The sequence below is a fragment of the Cherax quadricarinatus genome, chromosome 76, assembly GCF_038502225.1.
Source record: "Cherax quadricarinatus isolate ZL_2023a chromosome 76, ASM3850222v1, whole genome shotgun sequence".
NCBI lineage: Eukaryota > Metazoa > Arthropoda > Malacostraca > Decapoda > Parastacidae > Cherax > Cherax quadricarinatus.
In genome coordinates this window covers 4,863,161-4,881,860 of record NC_091367.1, presented here as the reverse complement: position 1 = coordinate 4,881,860, position 18,700 = coordinate 4,863,161, and the positions used below count along the sequence as shown (strand labels likewise).

The window sequence follows — 18,700 nt, the reverse complement described above, 5'->3', positions numbered from 1 at the left end:
CCACTCTTCTGATAATCTTCTCCGTGACTTTACATACTATACATATACATTGGTGTGTAGTTTAGTGCTTCGTGTCTGTCTCCTTTCTTAAAAACTGGGATTACGTTTGCTATCTTCCACACCTCTGGAAGCTGACCTGTTTCGATGGACGTATTGTTAGCGGCACACTGCCTCAGCTGCCTCTCTCAAGACCCATAGAGAGATGTTATCTGATCCCACCATCTTCGAGGTCCCTAACTTAGATAAGTTTCTTCACCTCCTCCTCGGTTGTGTGTAGTGTGTCCAACACTTGCTGGTGCACTCTCCCGCCTCGTATTGCTGGGAGTCTTTCTGTCTGCTCTGAGAATACCTCCCTAAATTTCGTACTGAGCTCTTCACAGACTTCTTAGTCATTCCTTGTGAGCTTCCCCTCCTCCCTTCCTTCCTTAGCCTAATTACCTGGTCCTTGACTGTTGTTTTCCTCCTGATGTGGCCGTATAACAACTTTGGGTCTGATCTTGCTTTCGATGCTATATCATTCTCATATTGCCGTTGAGCCTCTCCCTTTATCCATGCATACTCGTTTCTGGTTCTTCTGCTCATCTCCTTGTTTTCCAAAGTTCTTTGTCATCTATATATTTTCCGTGCTTGGCTTTGGCTTCTCTACACCTCTGGGTTAACTATATGCTCATTCTGATCTTCCCGTTGTTTCTGTTGCCCCTTGGTACGACCTTCTTCTCCTCTGCCTCCCTGCACTTTATGGCCACATTTTCCATCATTTCACTTACTGTTTTTCCCCTCTAGTTCTCTTCACCACTGCAGCTCATGCAGGAATTGTCTCATGTGTGTAGTCCCCTTTTTTGAAGTCTGGCTTATCACCTCCTCGCCGGGCTGCTTCACTCTCCACTGTTAATTCCATAAGATATTTGAAACTCTGGACCACGTGATCACAAGTGCCGAAAGGCTTTTCATATGTAATATCCCCTTTATCAGAACCACTCATGGTGCATAACAGGTCAAGCACTACTGGTTTATTCTCTCTGGTTGTCTCCCTGTCATATTCTCTCTGGTTGTGTCCCTGTCATATACTCTCTGGTTGTGTCCCTGTCATATTCTCTCTGGTTGTGTCCCTGTCATATTCTCTCTGGTTGTGTCCCTGTCATATTCTCTCTGGTTGTGTCCCTGTCATATTCTCTCTGGTTGTGTCCCTGTCATATTCTCTCTGGTTGTGTCCCTGTCATATTCTCTCTGGTTGTGTCCCTATCATATTGGTACATGAAGTGTTCCAGTACCACCTCCTGCATCTTAGCCCTCCACGTTTTCGGTCCCCCATGTGGCTCTAGATTTTCCCAGTTTCCCATGACCAGAAACTGCCCTGCCTATGAGGGCCCTTCTGGCCACCCTAGCTAGTCTGTCCGCCATTGCTCTCTTGGTTTCACCATACTTTTGTCTTGGTCTCTGGCAGATTGTACATCACTGCTATCATCACCTTGGGATCCCCAGTCTGAAGTGTTTCTACTACGTAGTCATCTGCTTCCCCTCTGCCTATTCCTTTCATCTCCTCAAAACTCCACTGGTTTCTGATGAGCAGTGCAACTCCTCCACCTCCTCTGTTCTCTCTGTCTTTCCTCAGCATCTTACAGCCAGTCGGGAAGATTGCATCTGTTATCATCTCCGTGAGCTTTGTCTCCGTGAGTGGTATGATGCATGGGTATGTCTCCATGAGTCATTCATGCCACTCCTCACTCTTATTGTTATTCCATCTGCCTTGATGCACAGTATCTTCAGCTTCTAGATTACTGAATTCTGGTACTTGGCTTCTTGGATTCCTGGTTAAAAAACCCATCCTTCTTCTCATGGGCAGGATGCGTTGCTGTGAGTAAGAGTATGTCTGTGTCTGTGTGAGCTTAATGTCTGAAGGCAAACCTATAAGACTTACATCATTCTTAGAAGCAATGATGGGGCAGGAGGAGGGGCAGGGAGGGTGCGGGGGAGGTGCAGGGAAAGGTGTAGGGGAGGTACGGGGGGAGGTGCAGGAAGAGGAGAATAATATAATAGTAAGGAGATGGAACAATAACGATGACTTTGTGATATTCTCACAGACAGGAAGCTCCCTCTCTCTAGTTCTCTCTCTCTCTCTCTAGCTCCCTCTCTCTAGTTCTCTCTCTCTCTCTAGCTCCCTCTCTCTAGTTCTCTCTCTCTGGTTCCCTCTCTCTAGTTCTCTCTCTATATAGCTCTATCTCTCTAGTTCTCTCTCTCTGGCTCCCTCTCTCTAGTTCTCTCTCTCTCTCTCTAGCTCCCTCTCTCTAGTTCTCTCTCTCTCTGGTTCCCTCTCTCTAGTTCTCTCTCTCTATAGCTCTCTCTCTCTAGTTCTCTCTCTCTGGCTCCCTCTCTCTAGTTCTCTCTCTCTAGCTCCCTCTCTCTAGTTCTCTCTCTCTGGCTCCCTCTCTCTAGTTCTCTCTCTCTAGCTCCCTCTCTAGTTCTCTCTCTCTAGTTCTCTCTCTCTAGCTCCCTCTCTCTAGTTCTCTCTCTCTAGTTCTCTCTCTCTAGCTCCCTCTCTAGTTCTCTCTCTCTAGTTCTCTCTCTCTAGCTCCCTCTCTCTAGTTCTCTCTCTCTAGTTCTCTCTCTCTAGCTCCCTCTCTCTAGTTCTCTCTCTCTAGTTCTCTCTCTCTAGCTCCCTCTCTAGTTCTCTCTCTCTAGTTCTCTCTTTCTAGCTCCCTCTCTCTAGTTCTCTCTCTCTAGTTCTCTCTCTCTAGCTCCCTCTCTCTAGTTCTCTCTCTCTAGTTCTCTCTCTAGCTCCCTCTCTAGTTATTTCTCTCTAGTTCTCTCTCTAGCTCCCTCTCTCTAGTTCTCTCTCTCTAGTTCTCTCTCTAGCTTCCTCTCTCTAGTTCTCTCTCTTTAGCTCCCTCTCTCTAGTTCTCTCTCTAGTTCTTTCTCTCTAGCTCCCTCTCCCTAGTTCTCTCTCTCTAGTTCTCTCTCTCTAGTTCTCCCTCTAGCTTCCTCTCTAGTTCTCTCTCTCTAGTTCTCTCTCTCTAGCTCCCTCTCTCTAGTTCACTCTATCTAGCTTCCTCTCTCTAGTTCTCTCTCTAGCTCCCTCTCTCTAGTTCTCTCTCTCTAGTTCTCTCTCTCTAGCTCCCTCTCTCTAGTTCTCTCTCTCTAGTTCTCCCTCTAGATTCCTCTCTAGTTCTCTCTCTCTAGTTCTCTCTTTAGCTCCCTCTCTCTAGTTCTCTCTATCTAGCTTCCTCTCTCTAGTTCTCTCTCTAGCTCCCTCTCTCTAGTTCTCTCTCTCGAGTTCTCACTCTCTAGTTCCCTCTCTCTAGTTCTCTCTCTCTAGCTCCCTCTCTCTAGTTCTCTCTCTCTAGTTCTCTCTCTAGCTCCCTCTCTCTAGTTCTCTCTCTCTAGTTCTCTCTCTCTAGCTCCCTCTCTCTAGTTCTCTCTCTCTAGTTCTCCCTCTAGATTCCTCTCTAGTTCTCTCTCTCTAGTTCTCTCTTTAGCTCCCTCTCTCTAGTTCTCTCTTTAGCTCCCTCTCTCTAGTTCTCTCTCTCGAGTTCTCACTCTCTAGTTCCCTCTCTCTAGTTCTCTCTCTCTAGCTCCCTCTCTCTAGTTCTCTCTCTGTAGTTCTCTCTCTCTAGTTCTCTCTCTCTAGTTCCCTCTCTCTAGTTCTCTCTCTAGCTCCCTCTCTCTAGTTCTCTCTCTGTAGTTCTCTCTCTCTAGTTCTCTCTCTCTAGCTCCCTCTCTCTAGTTCTCTCTCTAGTTCTCTCTCTCTAGTTCTCTCTCTCTAGTTCCCTCTCTCTAGTTCTCTCTAGTTCTCTCTCTCTAGTTCTCTCTCTCTAGCTCCCTCTCTCTAGTTCTCTCTCTCTAGTTATCTCTCTAGTTCTCTCGCTCTAGTTCTCTCTCTCTCTAGTTCTCTCTCTATAGTTCCCTCTCTCTAGTTCTCTCTCTCTAGTTCTCTCTCTCTAGTTCTCTCTCTATAGTTCCCTCTCTCTAGTTCCCTCTATCTAGTTCTCTATCTCTAGTTCTCTCTCTCTAGCTCCCTCTATCTAGTTCTCTCTCTCTAGTTCCCTCTTTCTAGTTCTCTCTCTCTAGTTCTCCCTCTAGCTCCCTCTCTCTAGTTCTCTCTCTCTAGTTCTTTCTCTCTAGCTCTCTCTCTAGTTCTTTCTCTCTAGGTCCCTCTCTCTAGTTCTCTCTCTCTAGCTCCCTCTCTCTAGTTCTCTCTCTCTAGTTCTCTCTCTCTACTTCTCTCTAGTTCTTTCTCTCTAGCTCCCTCTCTAGTTCTCTCTTTCTAGTTCTCTCTCTAGCTGTCTCTCTCTAGTTCTCTCTCTCTAGCTCCATCTCGCTAGTTCTCTCTCTAGTTCTCTCTCTCTAGCTCCCTCTCTCTAGTTCTTTCTCTCTAGTTCTCTCTCTCTAGTTCTCTCTCTCTAGTTCTCTCTCTCTCTAGTTATCTCTCTTTAGCTCCCTCTTTCTAGTTCTCTCTAGCTCTCTCTCTCTAGTTCTCTCTAGTTCTCTCTCTCTAGTTCTCTCTAGTTCTCTCTCTCTAGTTCTTTCTCTCTAGTTCTCTCTCTCTCTAGTTCTCTCTCTCTAGCTCCCTCTCTCTAGTTCTCTCTCTCTAGTTCTCTCTATCTAGCTCCCTGTCTCTAGTTCTCTCTCTCTAGATCTTTCTCTCTAGTTCTCTCTCTCTAGTTCTCTCTCTCTAGCTCCCTCTCTCTAGTTCTCTCTCTCTAGTTCTCTCTCTAGCTCCCTCTCTCTAGTTCTCTCTCTCTAGCTCCCTCTTTCTAGTTCTCTCTCTCTAGCTCCCTCTCTCTAGTTCTCTCTCTCTAGCTCCCTCTCTCTAGTTCTCTCTCTTTAGCTCCCTCTATCTAGTTCTCTCTCTCTAGCTTCCTCTTTCTAGTTCTCTCTCTAGTTCTCTCTAGCTCCCTCTATCTAGTTCTCTCTCTCTAGTTCTCTCTCTCTAGCTCCCTCTATCTAGTTCTCTCTCTAGCTCCCTCTATCTAGTTCTCTCTTTCTAGTTCTCTCTCTCTAGCTCCCTCTATCTAGTTCTCTCTCTCTAGCTCCCTCTATCTAGTTCTTTCTCTCTAGTTCTCTCTCTAGCTCCCTCTATCTAGTTCTCTCTCTCTAGTTCTCTCTCTCTAGCTCCCTCTCTCTAGTTCTCTCTCTAGCTCCCTCTCTCTAGTTCTCTCTCTCTAGTTCTCTCTCTCTAGCTCCCTCTATCTAGTTCTCTCTCTCTAGTTCCCTCTATCTAGTTTTCACCCTCTAGCTCCCTCTATCTAGTTCTCTCTCTCTAGTTCCCTCTATCTAGTTCTCTATCTCTTGTTCCCTCTATCTAGTTTTCTATCTCTAGTTCTCTCTCTCTAGCTCCCTCTATCTAGTTCTCTCTCTCTAGTTCTCTCTATCTAGTTCTCTATCTCTAGTTCTCTCTCTCTAGCTCCCTCTATCTAGTTCTCTCTCTCTAGCTCCCTCTATCTAGTTCTCTATCTCTAGCTCCCTCTATCTAGTTCTCACCCTCTAGCTCCCTCTATCTAGTTCTCTCTCTCTAGTTCTCTCTATCTAGTTCTCTATCTCTAGTTCTCTCTCTCTAGCTCCCTTTATCTAGTTCTCTTTCTCTAGATCCCTCTATCTAGTTCTCTATCTCTAGTTCTCTCTCTCTAGCTCCCTCTATCTAGTTCTCACCCTCTAGCTCCCTCTATCTTGTTCTCTCTCTCTCTAGCTCCCTCTATCTAGTTCTCTCTCTCTAGTTCCCCCTATCTAGTTCTCTCTCTCTAGCTCCCTCTATCTAGTTTTCTCTCTAGTTCTCTCTCTCTCTAGCTCCCTCTATCTAGTTCTCTCTCTCTAGCTCCCTCTCTCTAGTTCTCTCTCTCTAGTTCTCTCTCTCTAGTTCTCTCTCTATAGTTCTCTCTCTAGTTATCTCTCTCTAGCTCCCTCTATCTAGTTCTCGCTCTCTAGCTCCCTCTATCTAGTTTTCTCTCTAGTTCTCTCTCTCTAGCTCCCTCTATCTAGTTCTCTCTCTCTAGCTCCCTCTCTCTAGTTCTCTCTCTCTAGTTTTTTCTCTCTAGTTCTCTCTCTCTAGCTCTCTCTCTCTCTAGCTCCCTCTCTAATTCTCTCTCTCTAGTTCTCTCTCTAGCTCCCTCTCTCTAGTTCTCTGTCTCTAGCTCCCTCTCCCTAGTTCTCTCTCTCTAGCTCCCTCTCTCTAGTTCTCTCTCTCTAGCTCCCTCTCTCTAGTTCTGTCTCTCTAGCTCCCTCTATCTAGTTCTCTCCCTCTAGCTTCCTCTTTCTAGTTCTCTCTCTCTAGTTCTCTCTAGCTCCCTCTATCTAGTTCTCTCTCTCTAGTTCTCTCTCTCTAGCTCCCTCTATCTAGTTCTTTCTCTCTAGCTCCCTCTATCTAGTTCTCTCTCTCTAGTTCTCTCTCTCTAGCTCCCTCTATCTAGTTCTCTCTCTCTAGTTCCCTCTATCTAGTTCTTTCTCTCTAGTTCTCTAGCTCCCTCTATCTAGTTCTCTCTCTCTAGCTCCCTCTCTCTAGTTCTCTCTCTCTAGTTCTCTCTCTCTTGCTCCCTCTATCTAGTTCTCTCTCTCTAGTTCCCTCTATCTAGTTCTCACCCTCTAGTTCCCTCTATCTAGTTCTCTCTCTCTCTAGTTCCCTCTATCTAGTTCTCTATCTCTAGTTCTCTCTCTCTAGTTCCCTCTATCTAGTTTTCTATCTCTTGTTCTCTCTCTAGCTCCCTCTATCTAGTTCTCACCCTCTAGCTCCCTCTATCTAGTTCTCACCCTCTAGCTCCCTCTATCTAGTTCTCACCCTCTAGTTCCCTCTATCTAGTTCTCTCTCTCTCTAGTTCCCTCTATCTAGTTCTCTATCTCTAGTTCTCTCTCTCTAGTTCCCTCTATCTAGTTTTCTATCTCTAGTTCTCTCTCTAGCTCCCTCTATCTAGTTCTCACCCTCTAGCTCCCTCTATCTAGTTCTCTCTCTCTAGTTCCCTCTATCTAGTTCTCTATCTCTAGTTCTCTCTCTCTAGCTCCCTCTATCTAGTTCTCTCTCTCTAGTTCCCTCTTTCTAGTTCTCTCTCTCTAGTTCTCCCTCTAGCTCCCTCTCTCTAGTTCTCTCTCTCTAGTTCTTTCTCTCTAGCTCTCTCTCTAGTTCTTTCTCTCTAGGTCCCTCTCTCTAGTTCTCTCTCTCTAGCTCCCTCTCTCTAGTTCTCTCTCTCTAGTTCTCTCTCTCTACTTCTCTCTAGTTCTTTCTCTCTAGCTCCCTCTCTAGTTCTCTCTTTCTAGTTCTCTCTCTAGCTGTCTCTCTCTAGTTCTCTCTCTCTAGCTCCCTCTCGCTAGTTCTCTCTCTAGTTCTCTCTCTCTAGCTCCCTCTCTCTAGTTCTTTCTCTCTAGTTCTCTCTCTCTAGTTCTCTCTCTCTAGTTCTCTCTCTCTAGTTCTCTCTCTCTCTAGTTATCTCTCTTTAGCTCCCTCTTTCTAGTTCTCTCTAGTTCTCTCTCTCTAGTTCTCTCTAGTTCTCTCTCTCTAGTTCTCTCTAGTTCTCTCTCTCTAGTTCTCTCTAGTTCTCTCTCTCTAGTTCTTTCTCTCTAGTTCTCTCTCTCTCTAGTTCTCTCTCTCTCTAGCTCCCTCTCTCTAGTTCTCTCTCTCTAGTTCTCTCTATCTAGCTCCCTGTCTCTAGTTATCTCTCTCTAGATCTTTCTCTCTAGTTCTCTCTCTCTAGTTCTCTCTCTCTAGCTCCCTCTCTCTAGTTCTCTCTCTCTAGTTCTCTCTCTAGCTCCCTCTCTCTAGTTCTCTCTCTCTAGCTCCCTCTTTCTAGTTCTCTCTCTCTAGCTCCCTCTATCTAGTTCTCTCTCTCTAGCTTCCTCTTTCTAGTTCTCTCTCTAGTTCTCTCTAGCTTCCTCTATCTAGTTCTCTCTCTCTAGTTCTCTCTCTCTAGCTCCCTCTATCTAGTTCTCTCTCTAGCTCCCTCTATCTAGTTCTCTCTTTCTAGTTCTCTCTCTCTAGCTCCCTCTATCTAGTTCTCTCTCTCTAGCTCCCTCTATCTAGTTCTTTCTCTCTAGTTCTCTCTCTAGCTCCCTCTATCTAGTTCTCTCTCTCTAGTTCTCTCTCTCTAGCTCCCTCTATCTAGTTCTCTCTCTCTAGTTCCCTCTATCTAGTTTTCACCCTCTAGCTCCCTCTATCTAGTTCTCTCTCTCTAGTTCCCTCTATCTAGTTCTCTATCTCTTGTTCCCTCTATCTAGTTTTCTATCTCTAGTTCTCTCTCTCTAGCTCCCTCTATCTAGTTCTCTCTCTCTAGTTCTCTCTATCTAGTTCTCTATCTCTAGTTCTCTCTCTCTAGCTCCCTCTATCTAGTTCTCTCTCTCTAGCTCCCTCTATCTAGTTCTCTATCTCTAGCTCCCTCTATCTAGTTCTCACCCTCTAGCTCCCTCTATCTAGTTCTCTCTCTCTAGTTCTCTCTATCTAGTTCTCTATCTCTAGTTCTCTCTCTCTAGCTCCCTTTATCTAGTTCTCTTTCTCTAGATCCCTCTATCTAGTTCTCTATCTCTAGTTCTCTCTCTCTAGCTCCCTCTATCTAGTTCTCACCCTCTAGCTCCCTCTATCTTGTTCTCTCTCTCTCTAGCTCCCTCTATCTAGTTCTCTCTCTCTAGCTCCCCCTATCTAGTTCTCTCTCTCTAGCTCCCTCTATCTAGTTTTCTCTCTAGTTCTCTCTCTCTCTAGCTCCCTCTATCTAGTTCTCTCTCTCTAGCTCCCTCTCTCTAGTTCTTTCTCTCTAGTTCTCTCTCTCTAGTTCTCTCTCTCTAGTTCTCTCTCTATAGTTCTCTCTCTAGTTATCTCTCTCTAGCTCCCTCTATCTAGTTCTCGCTCTCTAGCTCCCTCTATCTAGTTTTCTCTCTAGTTCTCTCTCTCTAGCTCCCTCTATCTAGTTCTCTCTCTCTAGCTCCCTCTCTCTAGTTCTCTCTCTCTAGTTTTTTCTCTCTAGTTCTCTCTCTCTAGCTCTCTCTCTCTCTAGCTCCCTCTCTAATTCTCTCTCTCTAGTTCTCTCTCTAGCTCCCTCTCTCTAGTTCTCTGTCTCTAGCTCCCTCTCTCTAGTTCTCTCTCTCTAGCTCCCTCTCTCTAGTTCTCTCTCTCTAGCTCCCTCTCTCTAGTTCTGTCTCTCTAGCTCCCTCTATCTAGTTCTCTCCCTCTAGCTTCCTCTTTCTAGTTCTCTCTCTCTAGTTCTCTCTAGCTCCCTCTATCCAGTTCTCTCTCTCTAGTTCTCTCTCTCTAGCTCCCTCTATCTAGTTCTCTCTCTCTAGCTCCCTCTATCTAGTTCTCTCTCTCTAGTTCTCTCTCTCTAGCTCCCTCTATCTAGTTCTCTCTCTCTAGTTCCCTCTATCTAGTTCTTTCTCTCTAGTTCTCTAGCTCCCTCTATCTAGTTCTCTCTCTCTAGTTCTCTCTCTCTAGCTCCCTCTCTCTAGTTCTCTCTCTCTAGTTCTCTCTCTCTTGCTCCCTCTATCTAGTTCTGTCTCTCTAGTTCCCTCTATCTAGTTCTCACCCTCTAGTTCCCTCTATCTAGTTCTCTCTCTCTCTAATTCCCTCTATCTAGTTCTCTATCTCTAGTTCTCTCTCTCTAGTTCCCTCTATCTAGTTTTCTATCTCTTGTTCTCTCTCTAGCTCCCTCTATCTAGTTCTCACCCTCTAGCTCCCTCTATCTAGTTCTCTCTCTCTAGTTCCCTCTATCTAGTTCTCACCCTCTAGTTCCCTCTATCTAGTTCTCTCTCTCTCTAGTTCCCTCTATCTAGTTCTCTATCTCTAGTTTTCTCTCTCTCTAGTTCCCTCTATCTAGTTTTCTATCTCTAGTTCTCTCTCTAGCTCCCTCTATCTAGTTCTCACCCTCTAGCTCCCTCTATCTAGTTCTCTCTCTCTAGTTCCCTCTATCTAGTTCTCTATCTCTAGTTCTCTCTCTCTAGCTCCCTCTATCTAGTTCTCTCTCTCTAGTTCCCTCTTTCTAGTTCTCTATCTCTAGTTCTCTCTCTCTAGCTCCCTCTATCTAGTTCTCACCCTCTAGCTCCCTCTATCTAGTTCTCACCCTCTAGCTCCCTCTATCTAGTTCTCTCTCTCTAGTTCTCTCTCTCTAGCTCCCTCTATCTAGTTCTCACCCTCTAGCTCCCTCTATCTAGTTCTCACCCTCTAGCTCCCTCTATCTAGTTCTCACCCTCTAGCTCCCTCTATCTAGTTCTCTCTCTCTAGTTCTCTCTCTCTAGTTCCCTCTATCTAGTTCTCACCCTCTAGTTCCCTCTATCTAGTTCTCTCTCTCTCTAATTCCCTCTATCTAGTTCTCTATCTCTAGTTCTCTCTCTCTAGTTCCCTCTATCTAGTTTTCTATCTCTTGTTCTCTCTCTAGCTCCCTCTATCTAGTTCTCACCCTCTAGCTCCCTCTATCTAGTTCTCTCTCTCTAGTTCCCTCTATCTAGTTCTCACCCTCTAGTTCCCTCTATCTAGTTCTCTCTCTCTCTAGTTCCCTCTATCTAGTTCTCTATCTCTAGTTCTCTCTCTCTAGTTCCCTCTATCTAGTTTTCTATCTCTAGTTCTCTCTCTAGCTCCCTCTATCTAGTTCTCACCCTCTAGCTCCCTCTATCTAGTTCTCTCTCTCTAGTTCCCTCTATCTAGTTCTCTATCTCTAGTTCTCTCTCTCTAGCTCCCTCTATCTAGTTCTCTCTCTCTAGTTCCCTCTTTCTAGTTCTCTATCTCTAGTTCTCTCTCTCTAGCTCCCTCTATCTAGTTCTCACCCTCTAGCTCCCTCTATCTAGTTCTCACCCTCTAGCTCCCTCTATCTAGTTCTCTCTCTCTAGTTCTCTCTCTCTAGCTCCCTCTATCTAGTTCTCACCCTCTAGCTCCCTCTATCTAGTTCTCACCCTCTAGCTCCCTCTATCTAGTTCTCACCCTCTAGCTCCCTCTATCTAGTTCTCTCTCTCTAGTTCTCTCTCTCTAGCTCCCTCTATCTAGTTCTCACCCTCTAGCTCCCTCTATCTAGTTCTCTCTCTCTAGCTTCCTCTGTCTAGTTCTCTCTCTCTAGTTCTCTCTCTCTAGCTCCCTCTATCTAGTTCTCTCTCTAGTTCTCTCTCTCTAGCTCTCTCTATCTAGTTCTGTCTCTCTAGCTCCCTGTATCTAGTTCTCACCCTCTAGTTTCCTCTCTCTAGCTTCCTCCCTCTAGCTTCCTCCCTCTAGTTTCCTCCCTCTAGCTTCCTCCTTGTATCTCACACATAATAATGGAGGAATGTATGGAAGGAGAAGAAGAAGAAGAAGAAGGAGAAAGAGGGAGAGAGAGAGAGAGAGAGAGAGAGAGAGAGAGAGAGAGAGAGAGAGAGAGAGAGAGAGAGAGAGAGAGAGAGAGAGAGAGAGAGAGAGAGAGAGAGCGGAGATGAAAACTCGTGGGAGAGAAGGTAAGAGAGGACAGGGAAAGTGGCGGATATGGAGAATTATGGGGGAGGAGGAAGTGGGGATAATGGTGGAGATGGGCAGTCATGGTGGTAGGAGAGGGAAGAGGAGAAAGAGGAAGAGAGAGTGAGGGAGAGAAAAGAAGAAGACGAAAAAGAAGGGAATGAGGGAGAGAAGAAGAAGAAGAAGAACAATATAGTGAAGGAGAAGAAGAAGAAAGAAGATAAGCAAAGAGCTGTTAAGCGAGAGAGGAGAGCTGGAGATTTCAACTCACTCTAGTATAGTAATCTAAAATATTATATAATTCTCTTCTCTCTCTCTCTCTCTCTCTCTCTCTCTCTCTCTCTCTCTCTCTCTCTCTCTCTCTCTCTCTCTCTCTCTCTCTCTCTCTCTCTCTCTCTCTCTCTCTCTCTCTCTCTCTCATTAAGATTATGGCTGATCCACTAGTAGTGTTGTTAAGAGTTTTATTAAGCATAATAACGGGTCGTAAATACAGACCTGTCTTACTAATAACTTTGTATTGTTTAAAATAATTTAAATCACTATGCCGTCCCTGGGATCATTTACAAGTACTATACCGTCCCTGGGATCATGTACAAGTACTAAACCGTCCCTGGGATCATGTACAAGTACTATACCGTCCCTGGGATCATTTACAAGTACTATGCCGTCCCTGGGATCATTTACAAGTACTATACCGTCCCTGGGATCATTTACAAGTACTATACCGTCCCTGGGATCATTTACAAGTACTATACCGTCCCTGGGATCATTTACAAGTACTGTACCGTGGCTGGAACAATTTACAAGTACTATACCGTCCCTGGGATCATTAACAAGTACTGTACCGTGGCTGGAACAATTTACAAGTACTATACCGTCCCTGGGATCATTAACAAGTACTGTACCGTGGCTGGAACAATTTACAAGTACTATACCGTCCCTGGGATCATTAACAAGTACTGTACCGTGGCTGGAACAATTTACAAGTACTATACCGTCCCTGGGATCATTAACAAGTACTGTACCGTGGCTGGAACAATTTACAAGTACTATACCGTCCCTGGGATCATTTACAAGTACTATACCGTCCCTGGGATCATTTACAAGTACTGTACCGTGGCTGGAACAATTCACAACTAACCCACAATACCGAGGCTTGAACAGTGCACATCTAACCCACAGTTCTAAAAGGAATTTCTAGACGACGTTTCTGTCCTGAACTTGGTAAAGGGCAGACCTAAACGTCTCTAAATTGCGTGTTAGTTGTGAATGTAAAATTGTAAGTTTTGACGTAGTCTTTCGGAGGGTTAGGTAAGGTAAGCTTAGGTAAGGTAAAGTAAGCTTAGGTAAGGTAAGGTAAGGTAAGCTTAGGTTAGGTAAGGTAAGCTTAGGTAAGCTTAGGTAAGGTAAGCTTAGGTAAGGTAAAGTAAGCTTAGGTATGGTAAGGTAAGGTAAGCTTAGGTTAGGTAAGGTAAGCTTAGGTAAGGTAAAGTAAGCTTAGGTAAGGTAAGGTAAGGTAAGCTTAGGTAAGGTAAGGTAAGGTAAGCTTAGGTAAGGTAAGGTAAGGTAAGCTTAGGTTAGGTAAGGTAAGCTTAGGTTTGGTTTGGTAAGGTTAAGTTAAGTAAGGTTAGGTAAGCTTAGGTTAGGTTAGGTAAAGTTAGGTTAGGTTTGGTTAGGTTGGGTTAGGTTAGGTTAGGTTAGGTTAGGTTAGGTTAGGTTACGTTACGTTAGGTTACGTTAGGTTGCGTTAGGTTGCGTTAGGTTAGGTAAGATTAGGTTACGTTAGGTTACGTTAGGTTACGTTAGGTTGCGTTAGGTTAGGTAAGATTAGGTTACGTTAGGTTACGTAAGGTTACGTTACGTTACGTTAGGTAAGGTTAGGTTACGTTACGTTACGTTAGGTTACGTTACATTACGTTAGGTTAGGTTAGGTAAGGTTTGTCAGGTTAGGTTAGTTTAGGTAAGGTTTGTCAGGTTAGGTTAGTTTAGGTAAGGTTTGTCAGGTTAGGTTAGGTAAGGTTTGTCAGGTTAGGTTAGTTTAGGTAAGGTTTGTCAGGTTAGGTTAGGTTAGGTAAGGTTTGTCAGGTTAGGTTAGTTTAGGTAAGGTTTGTCAGGTTAGGTTAGGTAAGGTTTGTCAGGTTAGGTTAGTTTAGGTAAGGTTTGTCAGGTTAGGTTAGTTTAGGTAAGGTTTGTCAGGTTAGGTTAGGTTAGGTTTGTCAGGTTAGGTTAGTTTAGGTAAGGTTTGTCAGGTTAGGTTAGGTTAGGTTTGTCAGGTTAGGTTAGGTTAGGTTAGGTAAGGTTTGTCAGGTTAGGTTAGGTAAGGTAAGGTTTGTCAGGTTAGGTTAGTTTAGGTAAGGTTTGTCGGGTTTGTCAGGTTAGGTTAGGTAAGGTTTGTCAGGTTAGGTTAGTTTAGGTAAGGTTTGTCAGGTTAGGTTAGTTTAGGTAAGGTTTGTCAGGTTAGGTTAGGTTAGGTTAGTTTAGGTAAGGTTTGTCAGGTTAGGTTAGGTTAGGTTTGTCAGGTTAGGTTAGGTTAGGTAAGGTTTGTCAGGTTAGGTTAGTTTAGGTAAGGTTTGTCAGGTTAGGTTAGGTAAGGTTTGTCAGGTTAGGTTAGTTTAGGTAAGGTTTGTCAGGTTAGGTTAGTTTAGGTAAGGTTTGTCAGGTTAGGTTAGTTTAGGTAAGGTTTGTCAGGTTAGGTTAGGTAAGGTTTGTCAGGTTAGGTTAGGTTAGGTAAGGTTTGTCAGGTTAGGTTAGGTTAGGTAAGGTTTGTCAGGTTAGGTTAGGTTAGGTAAGGTTTGTCAGGTTAGGTTAGGTTAGGTAAGGTTTGTCAGGTTAGGTTAGGTAAAGTTTGTCAGGTTAGGTTAGGTAAAGTTTGTCAGGTTAGGTTAGGTAATGTTTGTCAGGTTAGGTTAGGTTAGGTAAAGTTTGTCAGGTTAGGTTAGGTAAAGTTTGTCAGGTTAGGTTAGGTAAAGTTTGTCAGGTTAGGTTAGGTAAAGTTTGTCAGGTTAGGTTTGGTAATGTTTGTCAGGTTAGGTTAGTTTAGGTAATGTTTGTCAGGAAAGAGAGCAAGTGTTTCCTGGCGCGGGGTCTTAGTTCAGAAGGGTGATTGAGAGTCCCGAGTTATCTTTATTATACTTTATTACCAATAATAAAACTGTACATAAGAAAATAATTGACTAGACACACTTCTTTATTATTTACATGATTGAGATACTGTCCTTGATTCAGAGTCAACTAACAACTGAATCGTCAATTGAGGAACAACCATCGGTGGGAGGGAAGGGTGATTGATGGGCAACATTTTGGCACTCTCTCTCACTTAATGTGAAAGATAGAATGTGGTGAGAATGTTCCTCATAATGAGAACACGGGTAAGCGCTGAATGCACGCTATTTGTACAAGACTGAGTGCTTCTGCACCTCTTTTAATGTTTCGAACATTAACAACACCGAGTTGGGCTCCATAACATTTGCATCAACATTGAGAACATTCTTCGTTCGGTATTAAATGTCGTTTGTTTATGGTTCGTAATGCCGAGTCTGTTTTGATTCACAGTCACTGGAACACTGACGAAGGACTGAACCTCCACCAGGCTCTTGAATGCCACACACGGTAACAGTGTATAGAGAAACGCAGTCCAGCGCTGCCTCCGTCCGTCGTGCTTGCACGCACGAGTGGGAGACTAAACTAAAGTGTTTGTGGTAAGCGTTGTCGTCGGCTCACACAGATGCGGCCGAGACTTGGAGATCAATAGTGAGGGTAGCGCTCCATGCTCCAAGGAGCTCTGGAGGCTGATCTGTGCTAGGCTTCGTAGCAGGGGGCCCTCTGGTGCTGCTCCCATGACGCTTTTGTAACGGGAGAGACGGAGGAATGAAAGAGGGCTATGTGTTCTCTCTCTCTCTCTCTTGGTGATAACTTCTTCGGGATCCACAGCCAGTGCTTGAAGGTCCTGTCGTCGGGGTTGGTTCTTCCTCAGTTTCCCACTTGACGAAGTCATCAGTGAAAACTTTCCAGGTCTTAGCGCTGTATTGTCCTCTGGGAGGAACGTAACTTAAAGTTCTGTCGTCGAGACTCGCAGGAGTTACTTTATCGCTCGAGTAGAAACCATTCGACGGCTTCAGTGCCACCACTGGACCTCAGTGTCAACCGTTGCTACGTTGGAGCGTGGCGTTGAACAGTGAAGTATGAAGGAGCACTCAGGATTCCCGTCGTGGATGGTCCAGTCCCCGGCTCGAGGAGCGGAAAACTTCAAAGTACGGATGGTTTTGTGGTTCCTGTCACGCAACTAGAGATCACTAGAGGAAGCAACACTTCGCACTAAGCCACTCAGGTGAGATCTACCCCTCTGTGAGTAGTTAACACAGGGGCCTAACTGTAGCCGTCCCTTGAAGGCACTCTGAGCAGTTCTGCAGGTCGGCCCCCAGGTTACCCGGCGCATCTACACGACTAATTACAGGCTTCGTGAAGTGGTAGGGAGAGGACCGGTTAAAGGCTACGTGGGCAGTCCCTGGACGACTTGACGTAGACTACATGGGTAGTCCTGAAATGCCCCTGACAGGCTACATCACCAGACCTGGCGGGCCAACGAGGGCTATATCAAGAGGTCGGCCAGCGTAGTAATGTAAGTCTGCGCCATCTGTAGCGTGTCGTACTTGGAGAGCTTGCGGTCGTCGCAGAGCTGCGGTAGAACGGAGCGGAGACGGTCAAAGGCTTTGTTGAGATTGTCCATCCTGCGTCGCTCGCGGGCGTTGGCCGCCAGCCTTCTCTTCTTCCTAACGCCATCCGTCACCTCGCGTCCCGTCCGCTGCTTCCTGACGCCACTGCGGCTGCTCCCACGAGGGGCCTTGGGTGTCTTACACAGGTTCTGCTGCAGGGGAGGGCCTCCCAGCCGTTGCTGCTCCCTTTTATTCTCGATGGAGATCAGAGGAGACACAGAAGGCACCTTTGTTGACGTGATATTCCTGCCTGATGGATAGCTTACTCTGTAGCTCTCAGTTTTGATGTGATGTTGAGTAGTGCTGGAAGGTCTCTGCAGACATGAAGACGGGTTCTTGGAGGACGGTGCCTGCTTGGTGATTTGAGCAGTGGCTCCTGCTACAGTGTACAGCTGGGCGTACTCGGGATAGGTGACGAAAGTGGCACTAGTTGTGGTTTGGTGGGCAGCCTGCTGGGCCATGGTGAATGGTGCCCAGGCGTCGGTGGGTGAGTGGGCAGGAGCTAGAGTCGAGGGGCACAGTCGAGTGGGACTTGGAGGAGGTGAGGAAGCAGGGCTGAGAGAGCCGTAGTCACTGTCAGGAGTGGGCGGGCGGGCGGTGAAGAGGGCGGTGGTGTAGGCGTCAGCGAAGGCGTGCACCATCTGCTGGTACACAGCACTAGCGTCGTCCATCGCGCGTGAGGGCGGCTCACGTCTCTACGCGACACAGTTCTCTCTCTCGCGTGATGCCTCACACAGCGTGTTGCCCACGAGACCAGAGACACAGCGAGCGGGATGCTGCGCTACAGAGAGTGGGGTATGAACTAGCGGGGCGGCGCACGAGGCAGCCTTTATACCTGGGCAGGTGTGTGAAGGCGGGGCTAATGAGCCCCACCCCAAGAACCCATCCCCAGTCACTCCCCAAGCCCCATCCCCTACCCATGCCCCATCTCGTGCCTCCTCCCCATCCCCCCATACCTGCGTCTCAGCGCTACCTTCCTCCCACAATGGCCACAATTAGAACGAGTCCTGGGCACCTTTCATCCCTGCCCACTGGTCACACGCCCCAGGGCACGCGTGGGTCCTATTATCCTCCTTCACCTACCATACACCCACCATACACGCTCCCATTTCTCCTCCTCATCCTAATGCCTTTCTTTCCCTGGCAAATTAGTTCACATCTGAAGGTTTTAAAACAGTTCCGATTCCAGGCAGGAAATAGTGTTATTTCCTGTGTGTGTGAGTAGAGTGAGTGTGTGTGAGTAGAGTGAGTGTGTGTACAGAGTGAGTGTGTGTACAGAGTGTGTGTGTGTACAGAGTGAGTGTGTGTACAGAGTGAGTGTGTGTACAGAGTGAGTGTGTGTATAGAGTGAGTGTGTGTACAGAGGGAGTGTGTGTACAGAGGGAGAGAGTGTACAGAGAGAGAGAGAGAGAGTACAGAGAGAGAGAAAGAGAGAGTGTGTGTATGTAAAGAGGGAGAGAGAATGTACAGAGGGAGAGATTGTACAGAGAGAGAAATTGTGTACAGAGAGAGAGAGAGAGAGAGAGAGAGAGAGAGAGAGAGAGAGAATACAGAGAGAGAGAGAGAGTGTGTGTGTGTGTGTGTGTGTACAGAGGGAGAGTGTGTACAGAGAGAGAGAGAGAGAGAGAGAGAGTGTGTGTATGTGTGTGTGTGTACAGAGGGAGAGAGAGAGTGTACAGAGGGAGAGAGAGTGTATGTGTGTGTACGGAGGTAGAGAGTGTACAGAGGGAGAGTGTGTGTGTGTGTAGAGGGAGAGTGTGTACAGAGAGAGAGAGAGAGAGAGTGTGTGTGTGTGTGTACGGAGGTAGAGAGAGAGTGTACAGAGGGAGAGTGTGTGTGTGTGTAGAGGGAGAGTGTGTACAGAGAGAGAGAGAGAGAGAGAGAGAGAGAGTGTGTGTGTGTACGGAGGTAGAGAGAGAGTGTACAGAGGGAGAGTGTGTATGTGCGTAGAGGGAGAATGTGTACAGAGAGAGAGAGAGAGAGAGAGAGAGAGAGAGAGAGAGAGAGAGAGAGTGTCTCTGTGTGTTTAGAGAGTGTACAAAGAAAGAGAAAGAGAGAGTGTTAAGAAAGAATCATCTTTACAATTTCCAGACAGTCCACTATAAACAGTCCTAATTAAACGTTCTAATTAAAGAAGATGAGCTCTAGCTCTCGGTCCAGTCTCTTAACCATCGATAGACAGACGTGAATTAACCTAACATATCTACTTTCGAACCTAGTAGACTTTCAATAACAAAATAATAATAATAATAATAATAATAATAATAATAATAATAAAATAATAATAATATAGGGTATTGGATCGCTTCTTAATGGAATTGAAATCTCCTCAACTTTAAGAGTTGAGAGGCTGCTGCTCCTTTCCTCGGATCAAGCCTGATTACTCCCTATTCTCCAATCTCAATATGACCAATGCGACTAGAGCGGATAAATTATCCACTGAGTCAATAAATGTTATAGAATAGATTATCCACTAGAATGGATGCATTATCCGCTAAAGTGGATAGATTATCCATTAGAACACTCTATCCATGGGTAATATCCACGGTTATTTATTCTGATTTAATGTGGATAGATTATCCATTAGAACACTCTATCCATGGGTAATATCCAC

At 45.6% G+C, this 18,700-nt stretch overlaps 1 protein-coding gene across 1 annotated transcript; it reads right to left on the bottom strand.

Moving 5' to 3' along the window:
* Positions 1-14,462: 14,462 nt before the first annotated feature.
* Positions 14,463-16,991, bottom strand: LOC128703611 (neurogenin-2-like). The gene has a single exon (XM_053798326.2). The coding sequence runs from the start codon at positions 16,755-16,757 to the stop codon at positions 15,963-15,965; it is 795 nt and encodes a 264-aa protein (XP_053654301.1). The 5' UTR covers positions 16,758-16,991; the 3' UTR covers positions 14,463-15,962.
* Positions 16,992-18,700: the final 1,709 nt, after the last annotated feature.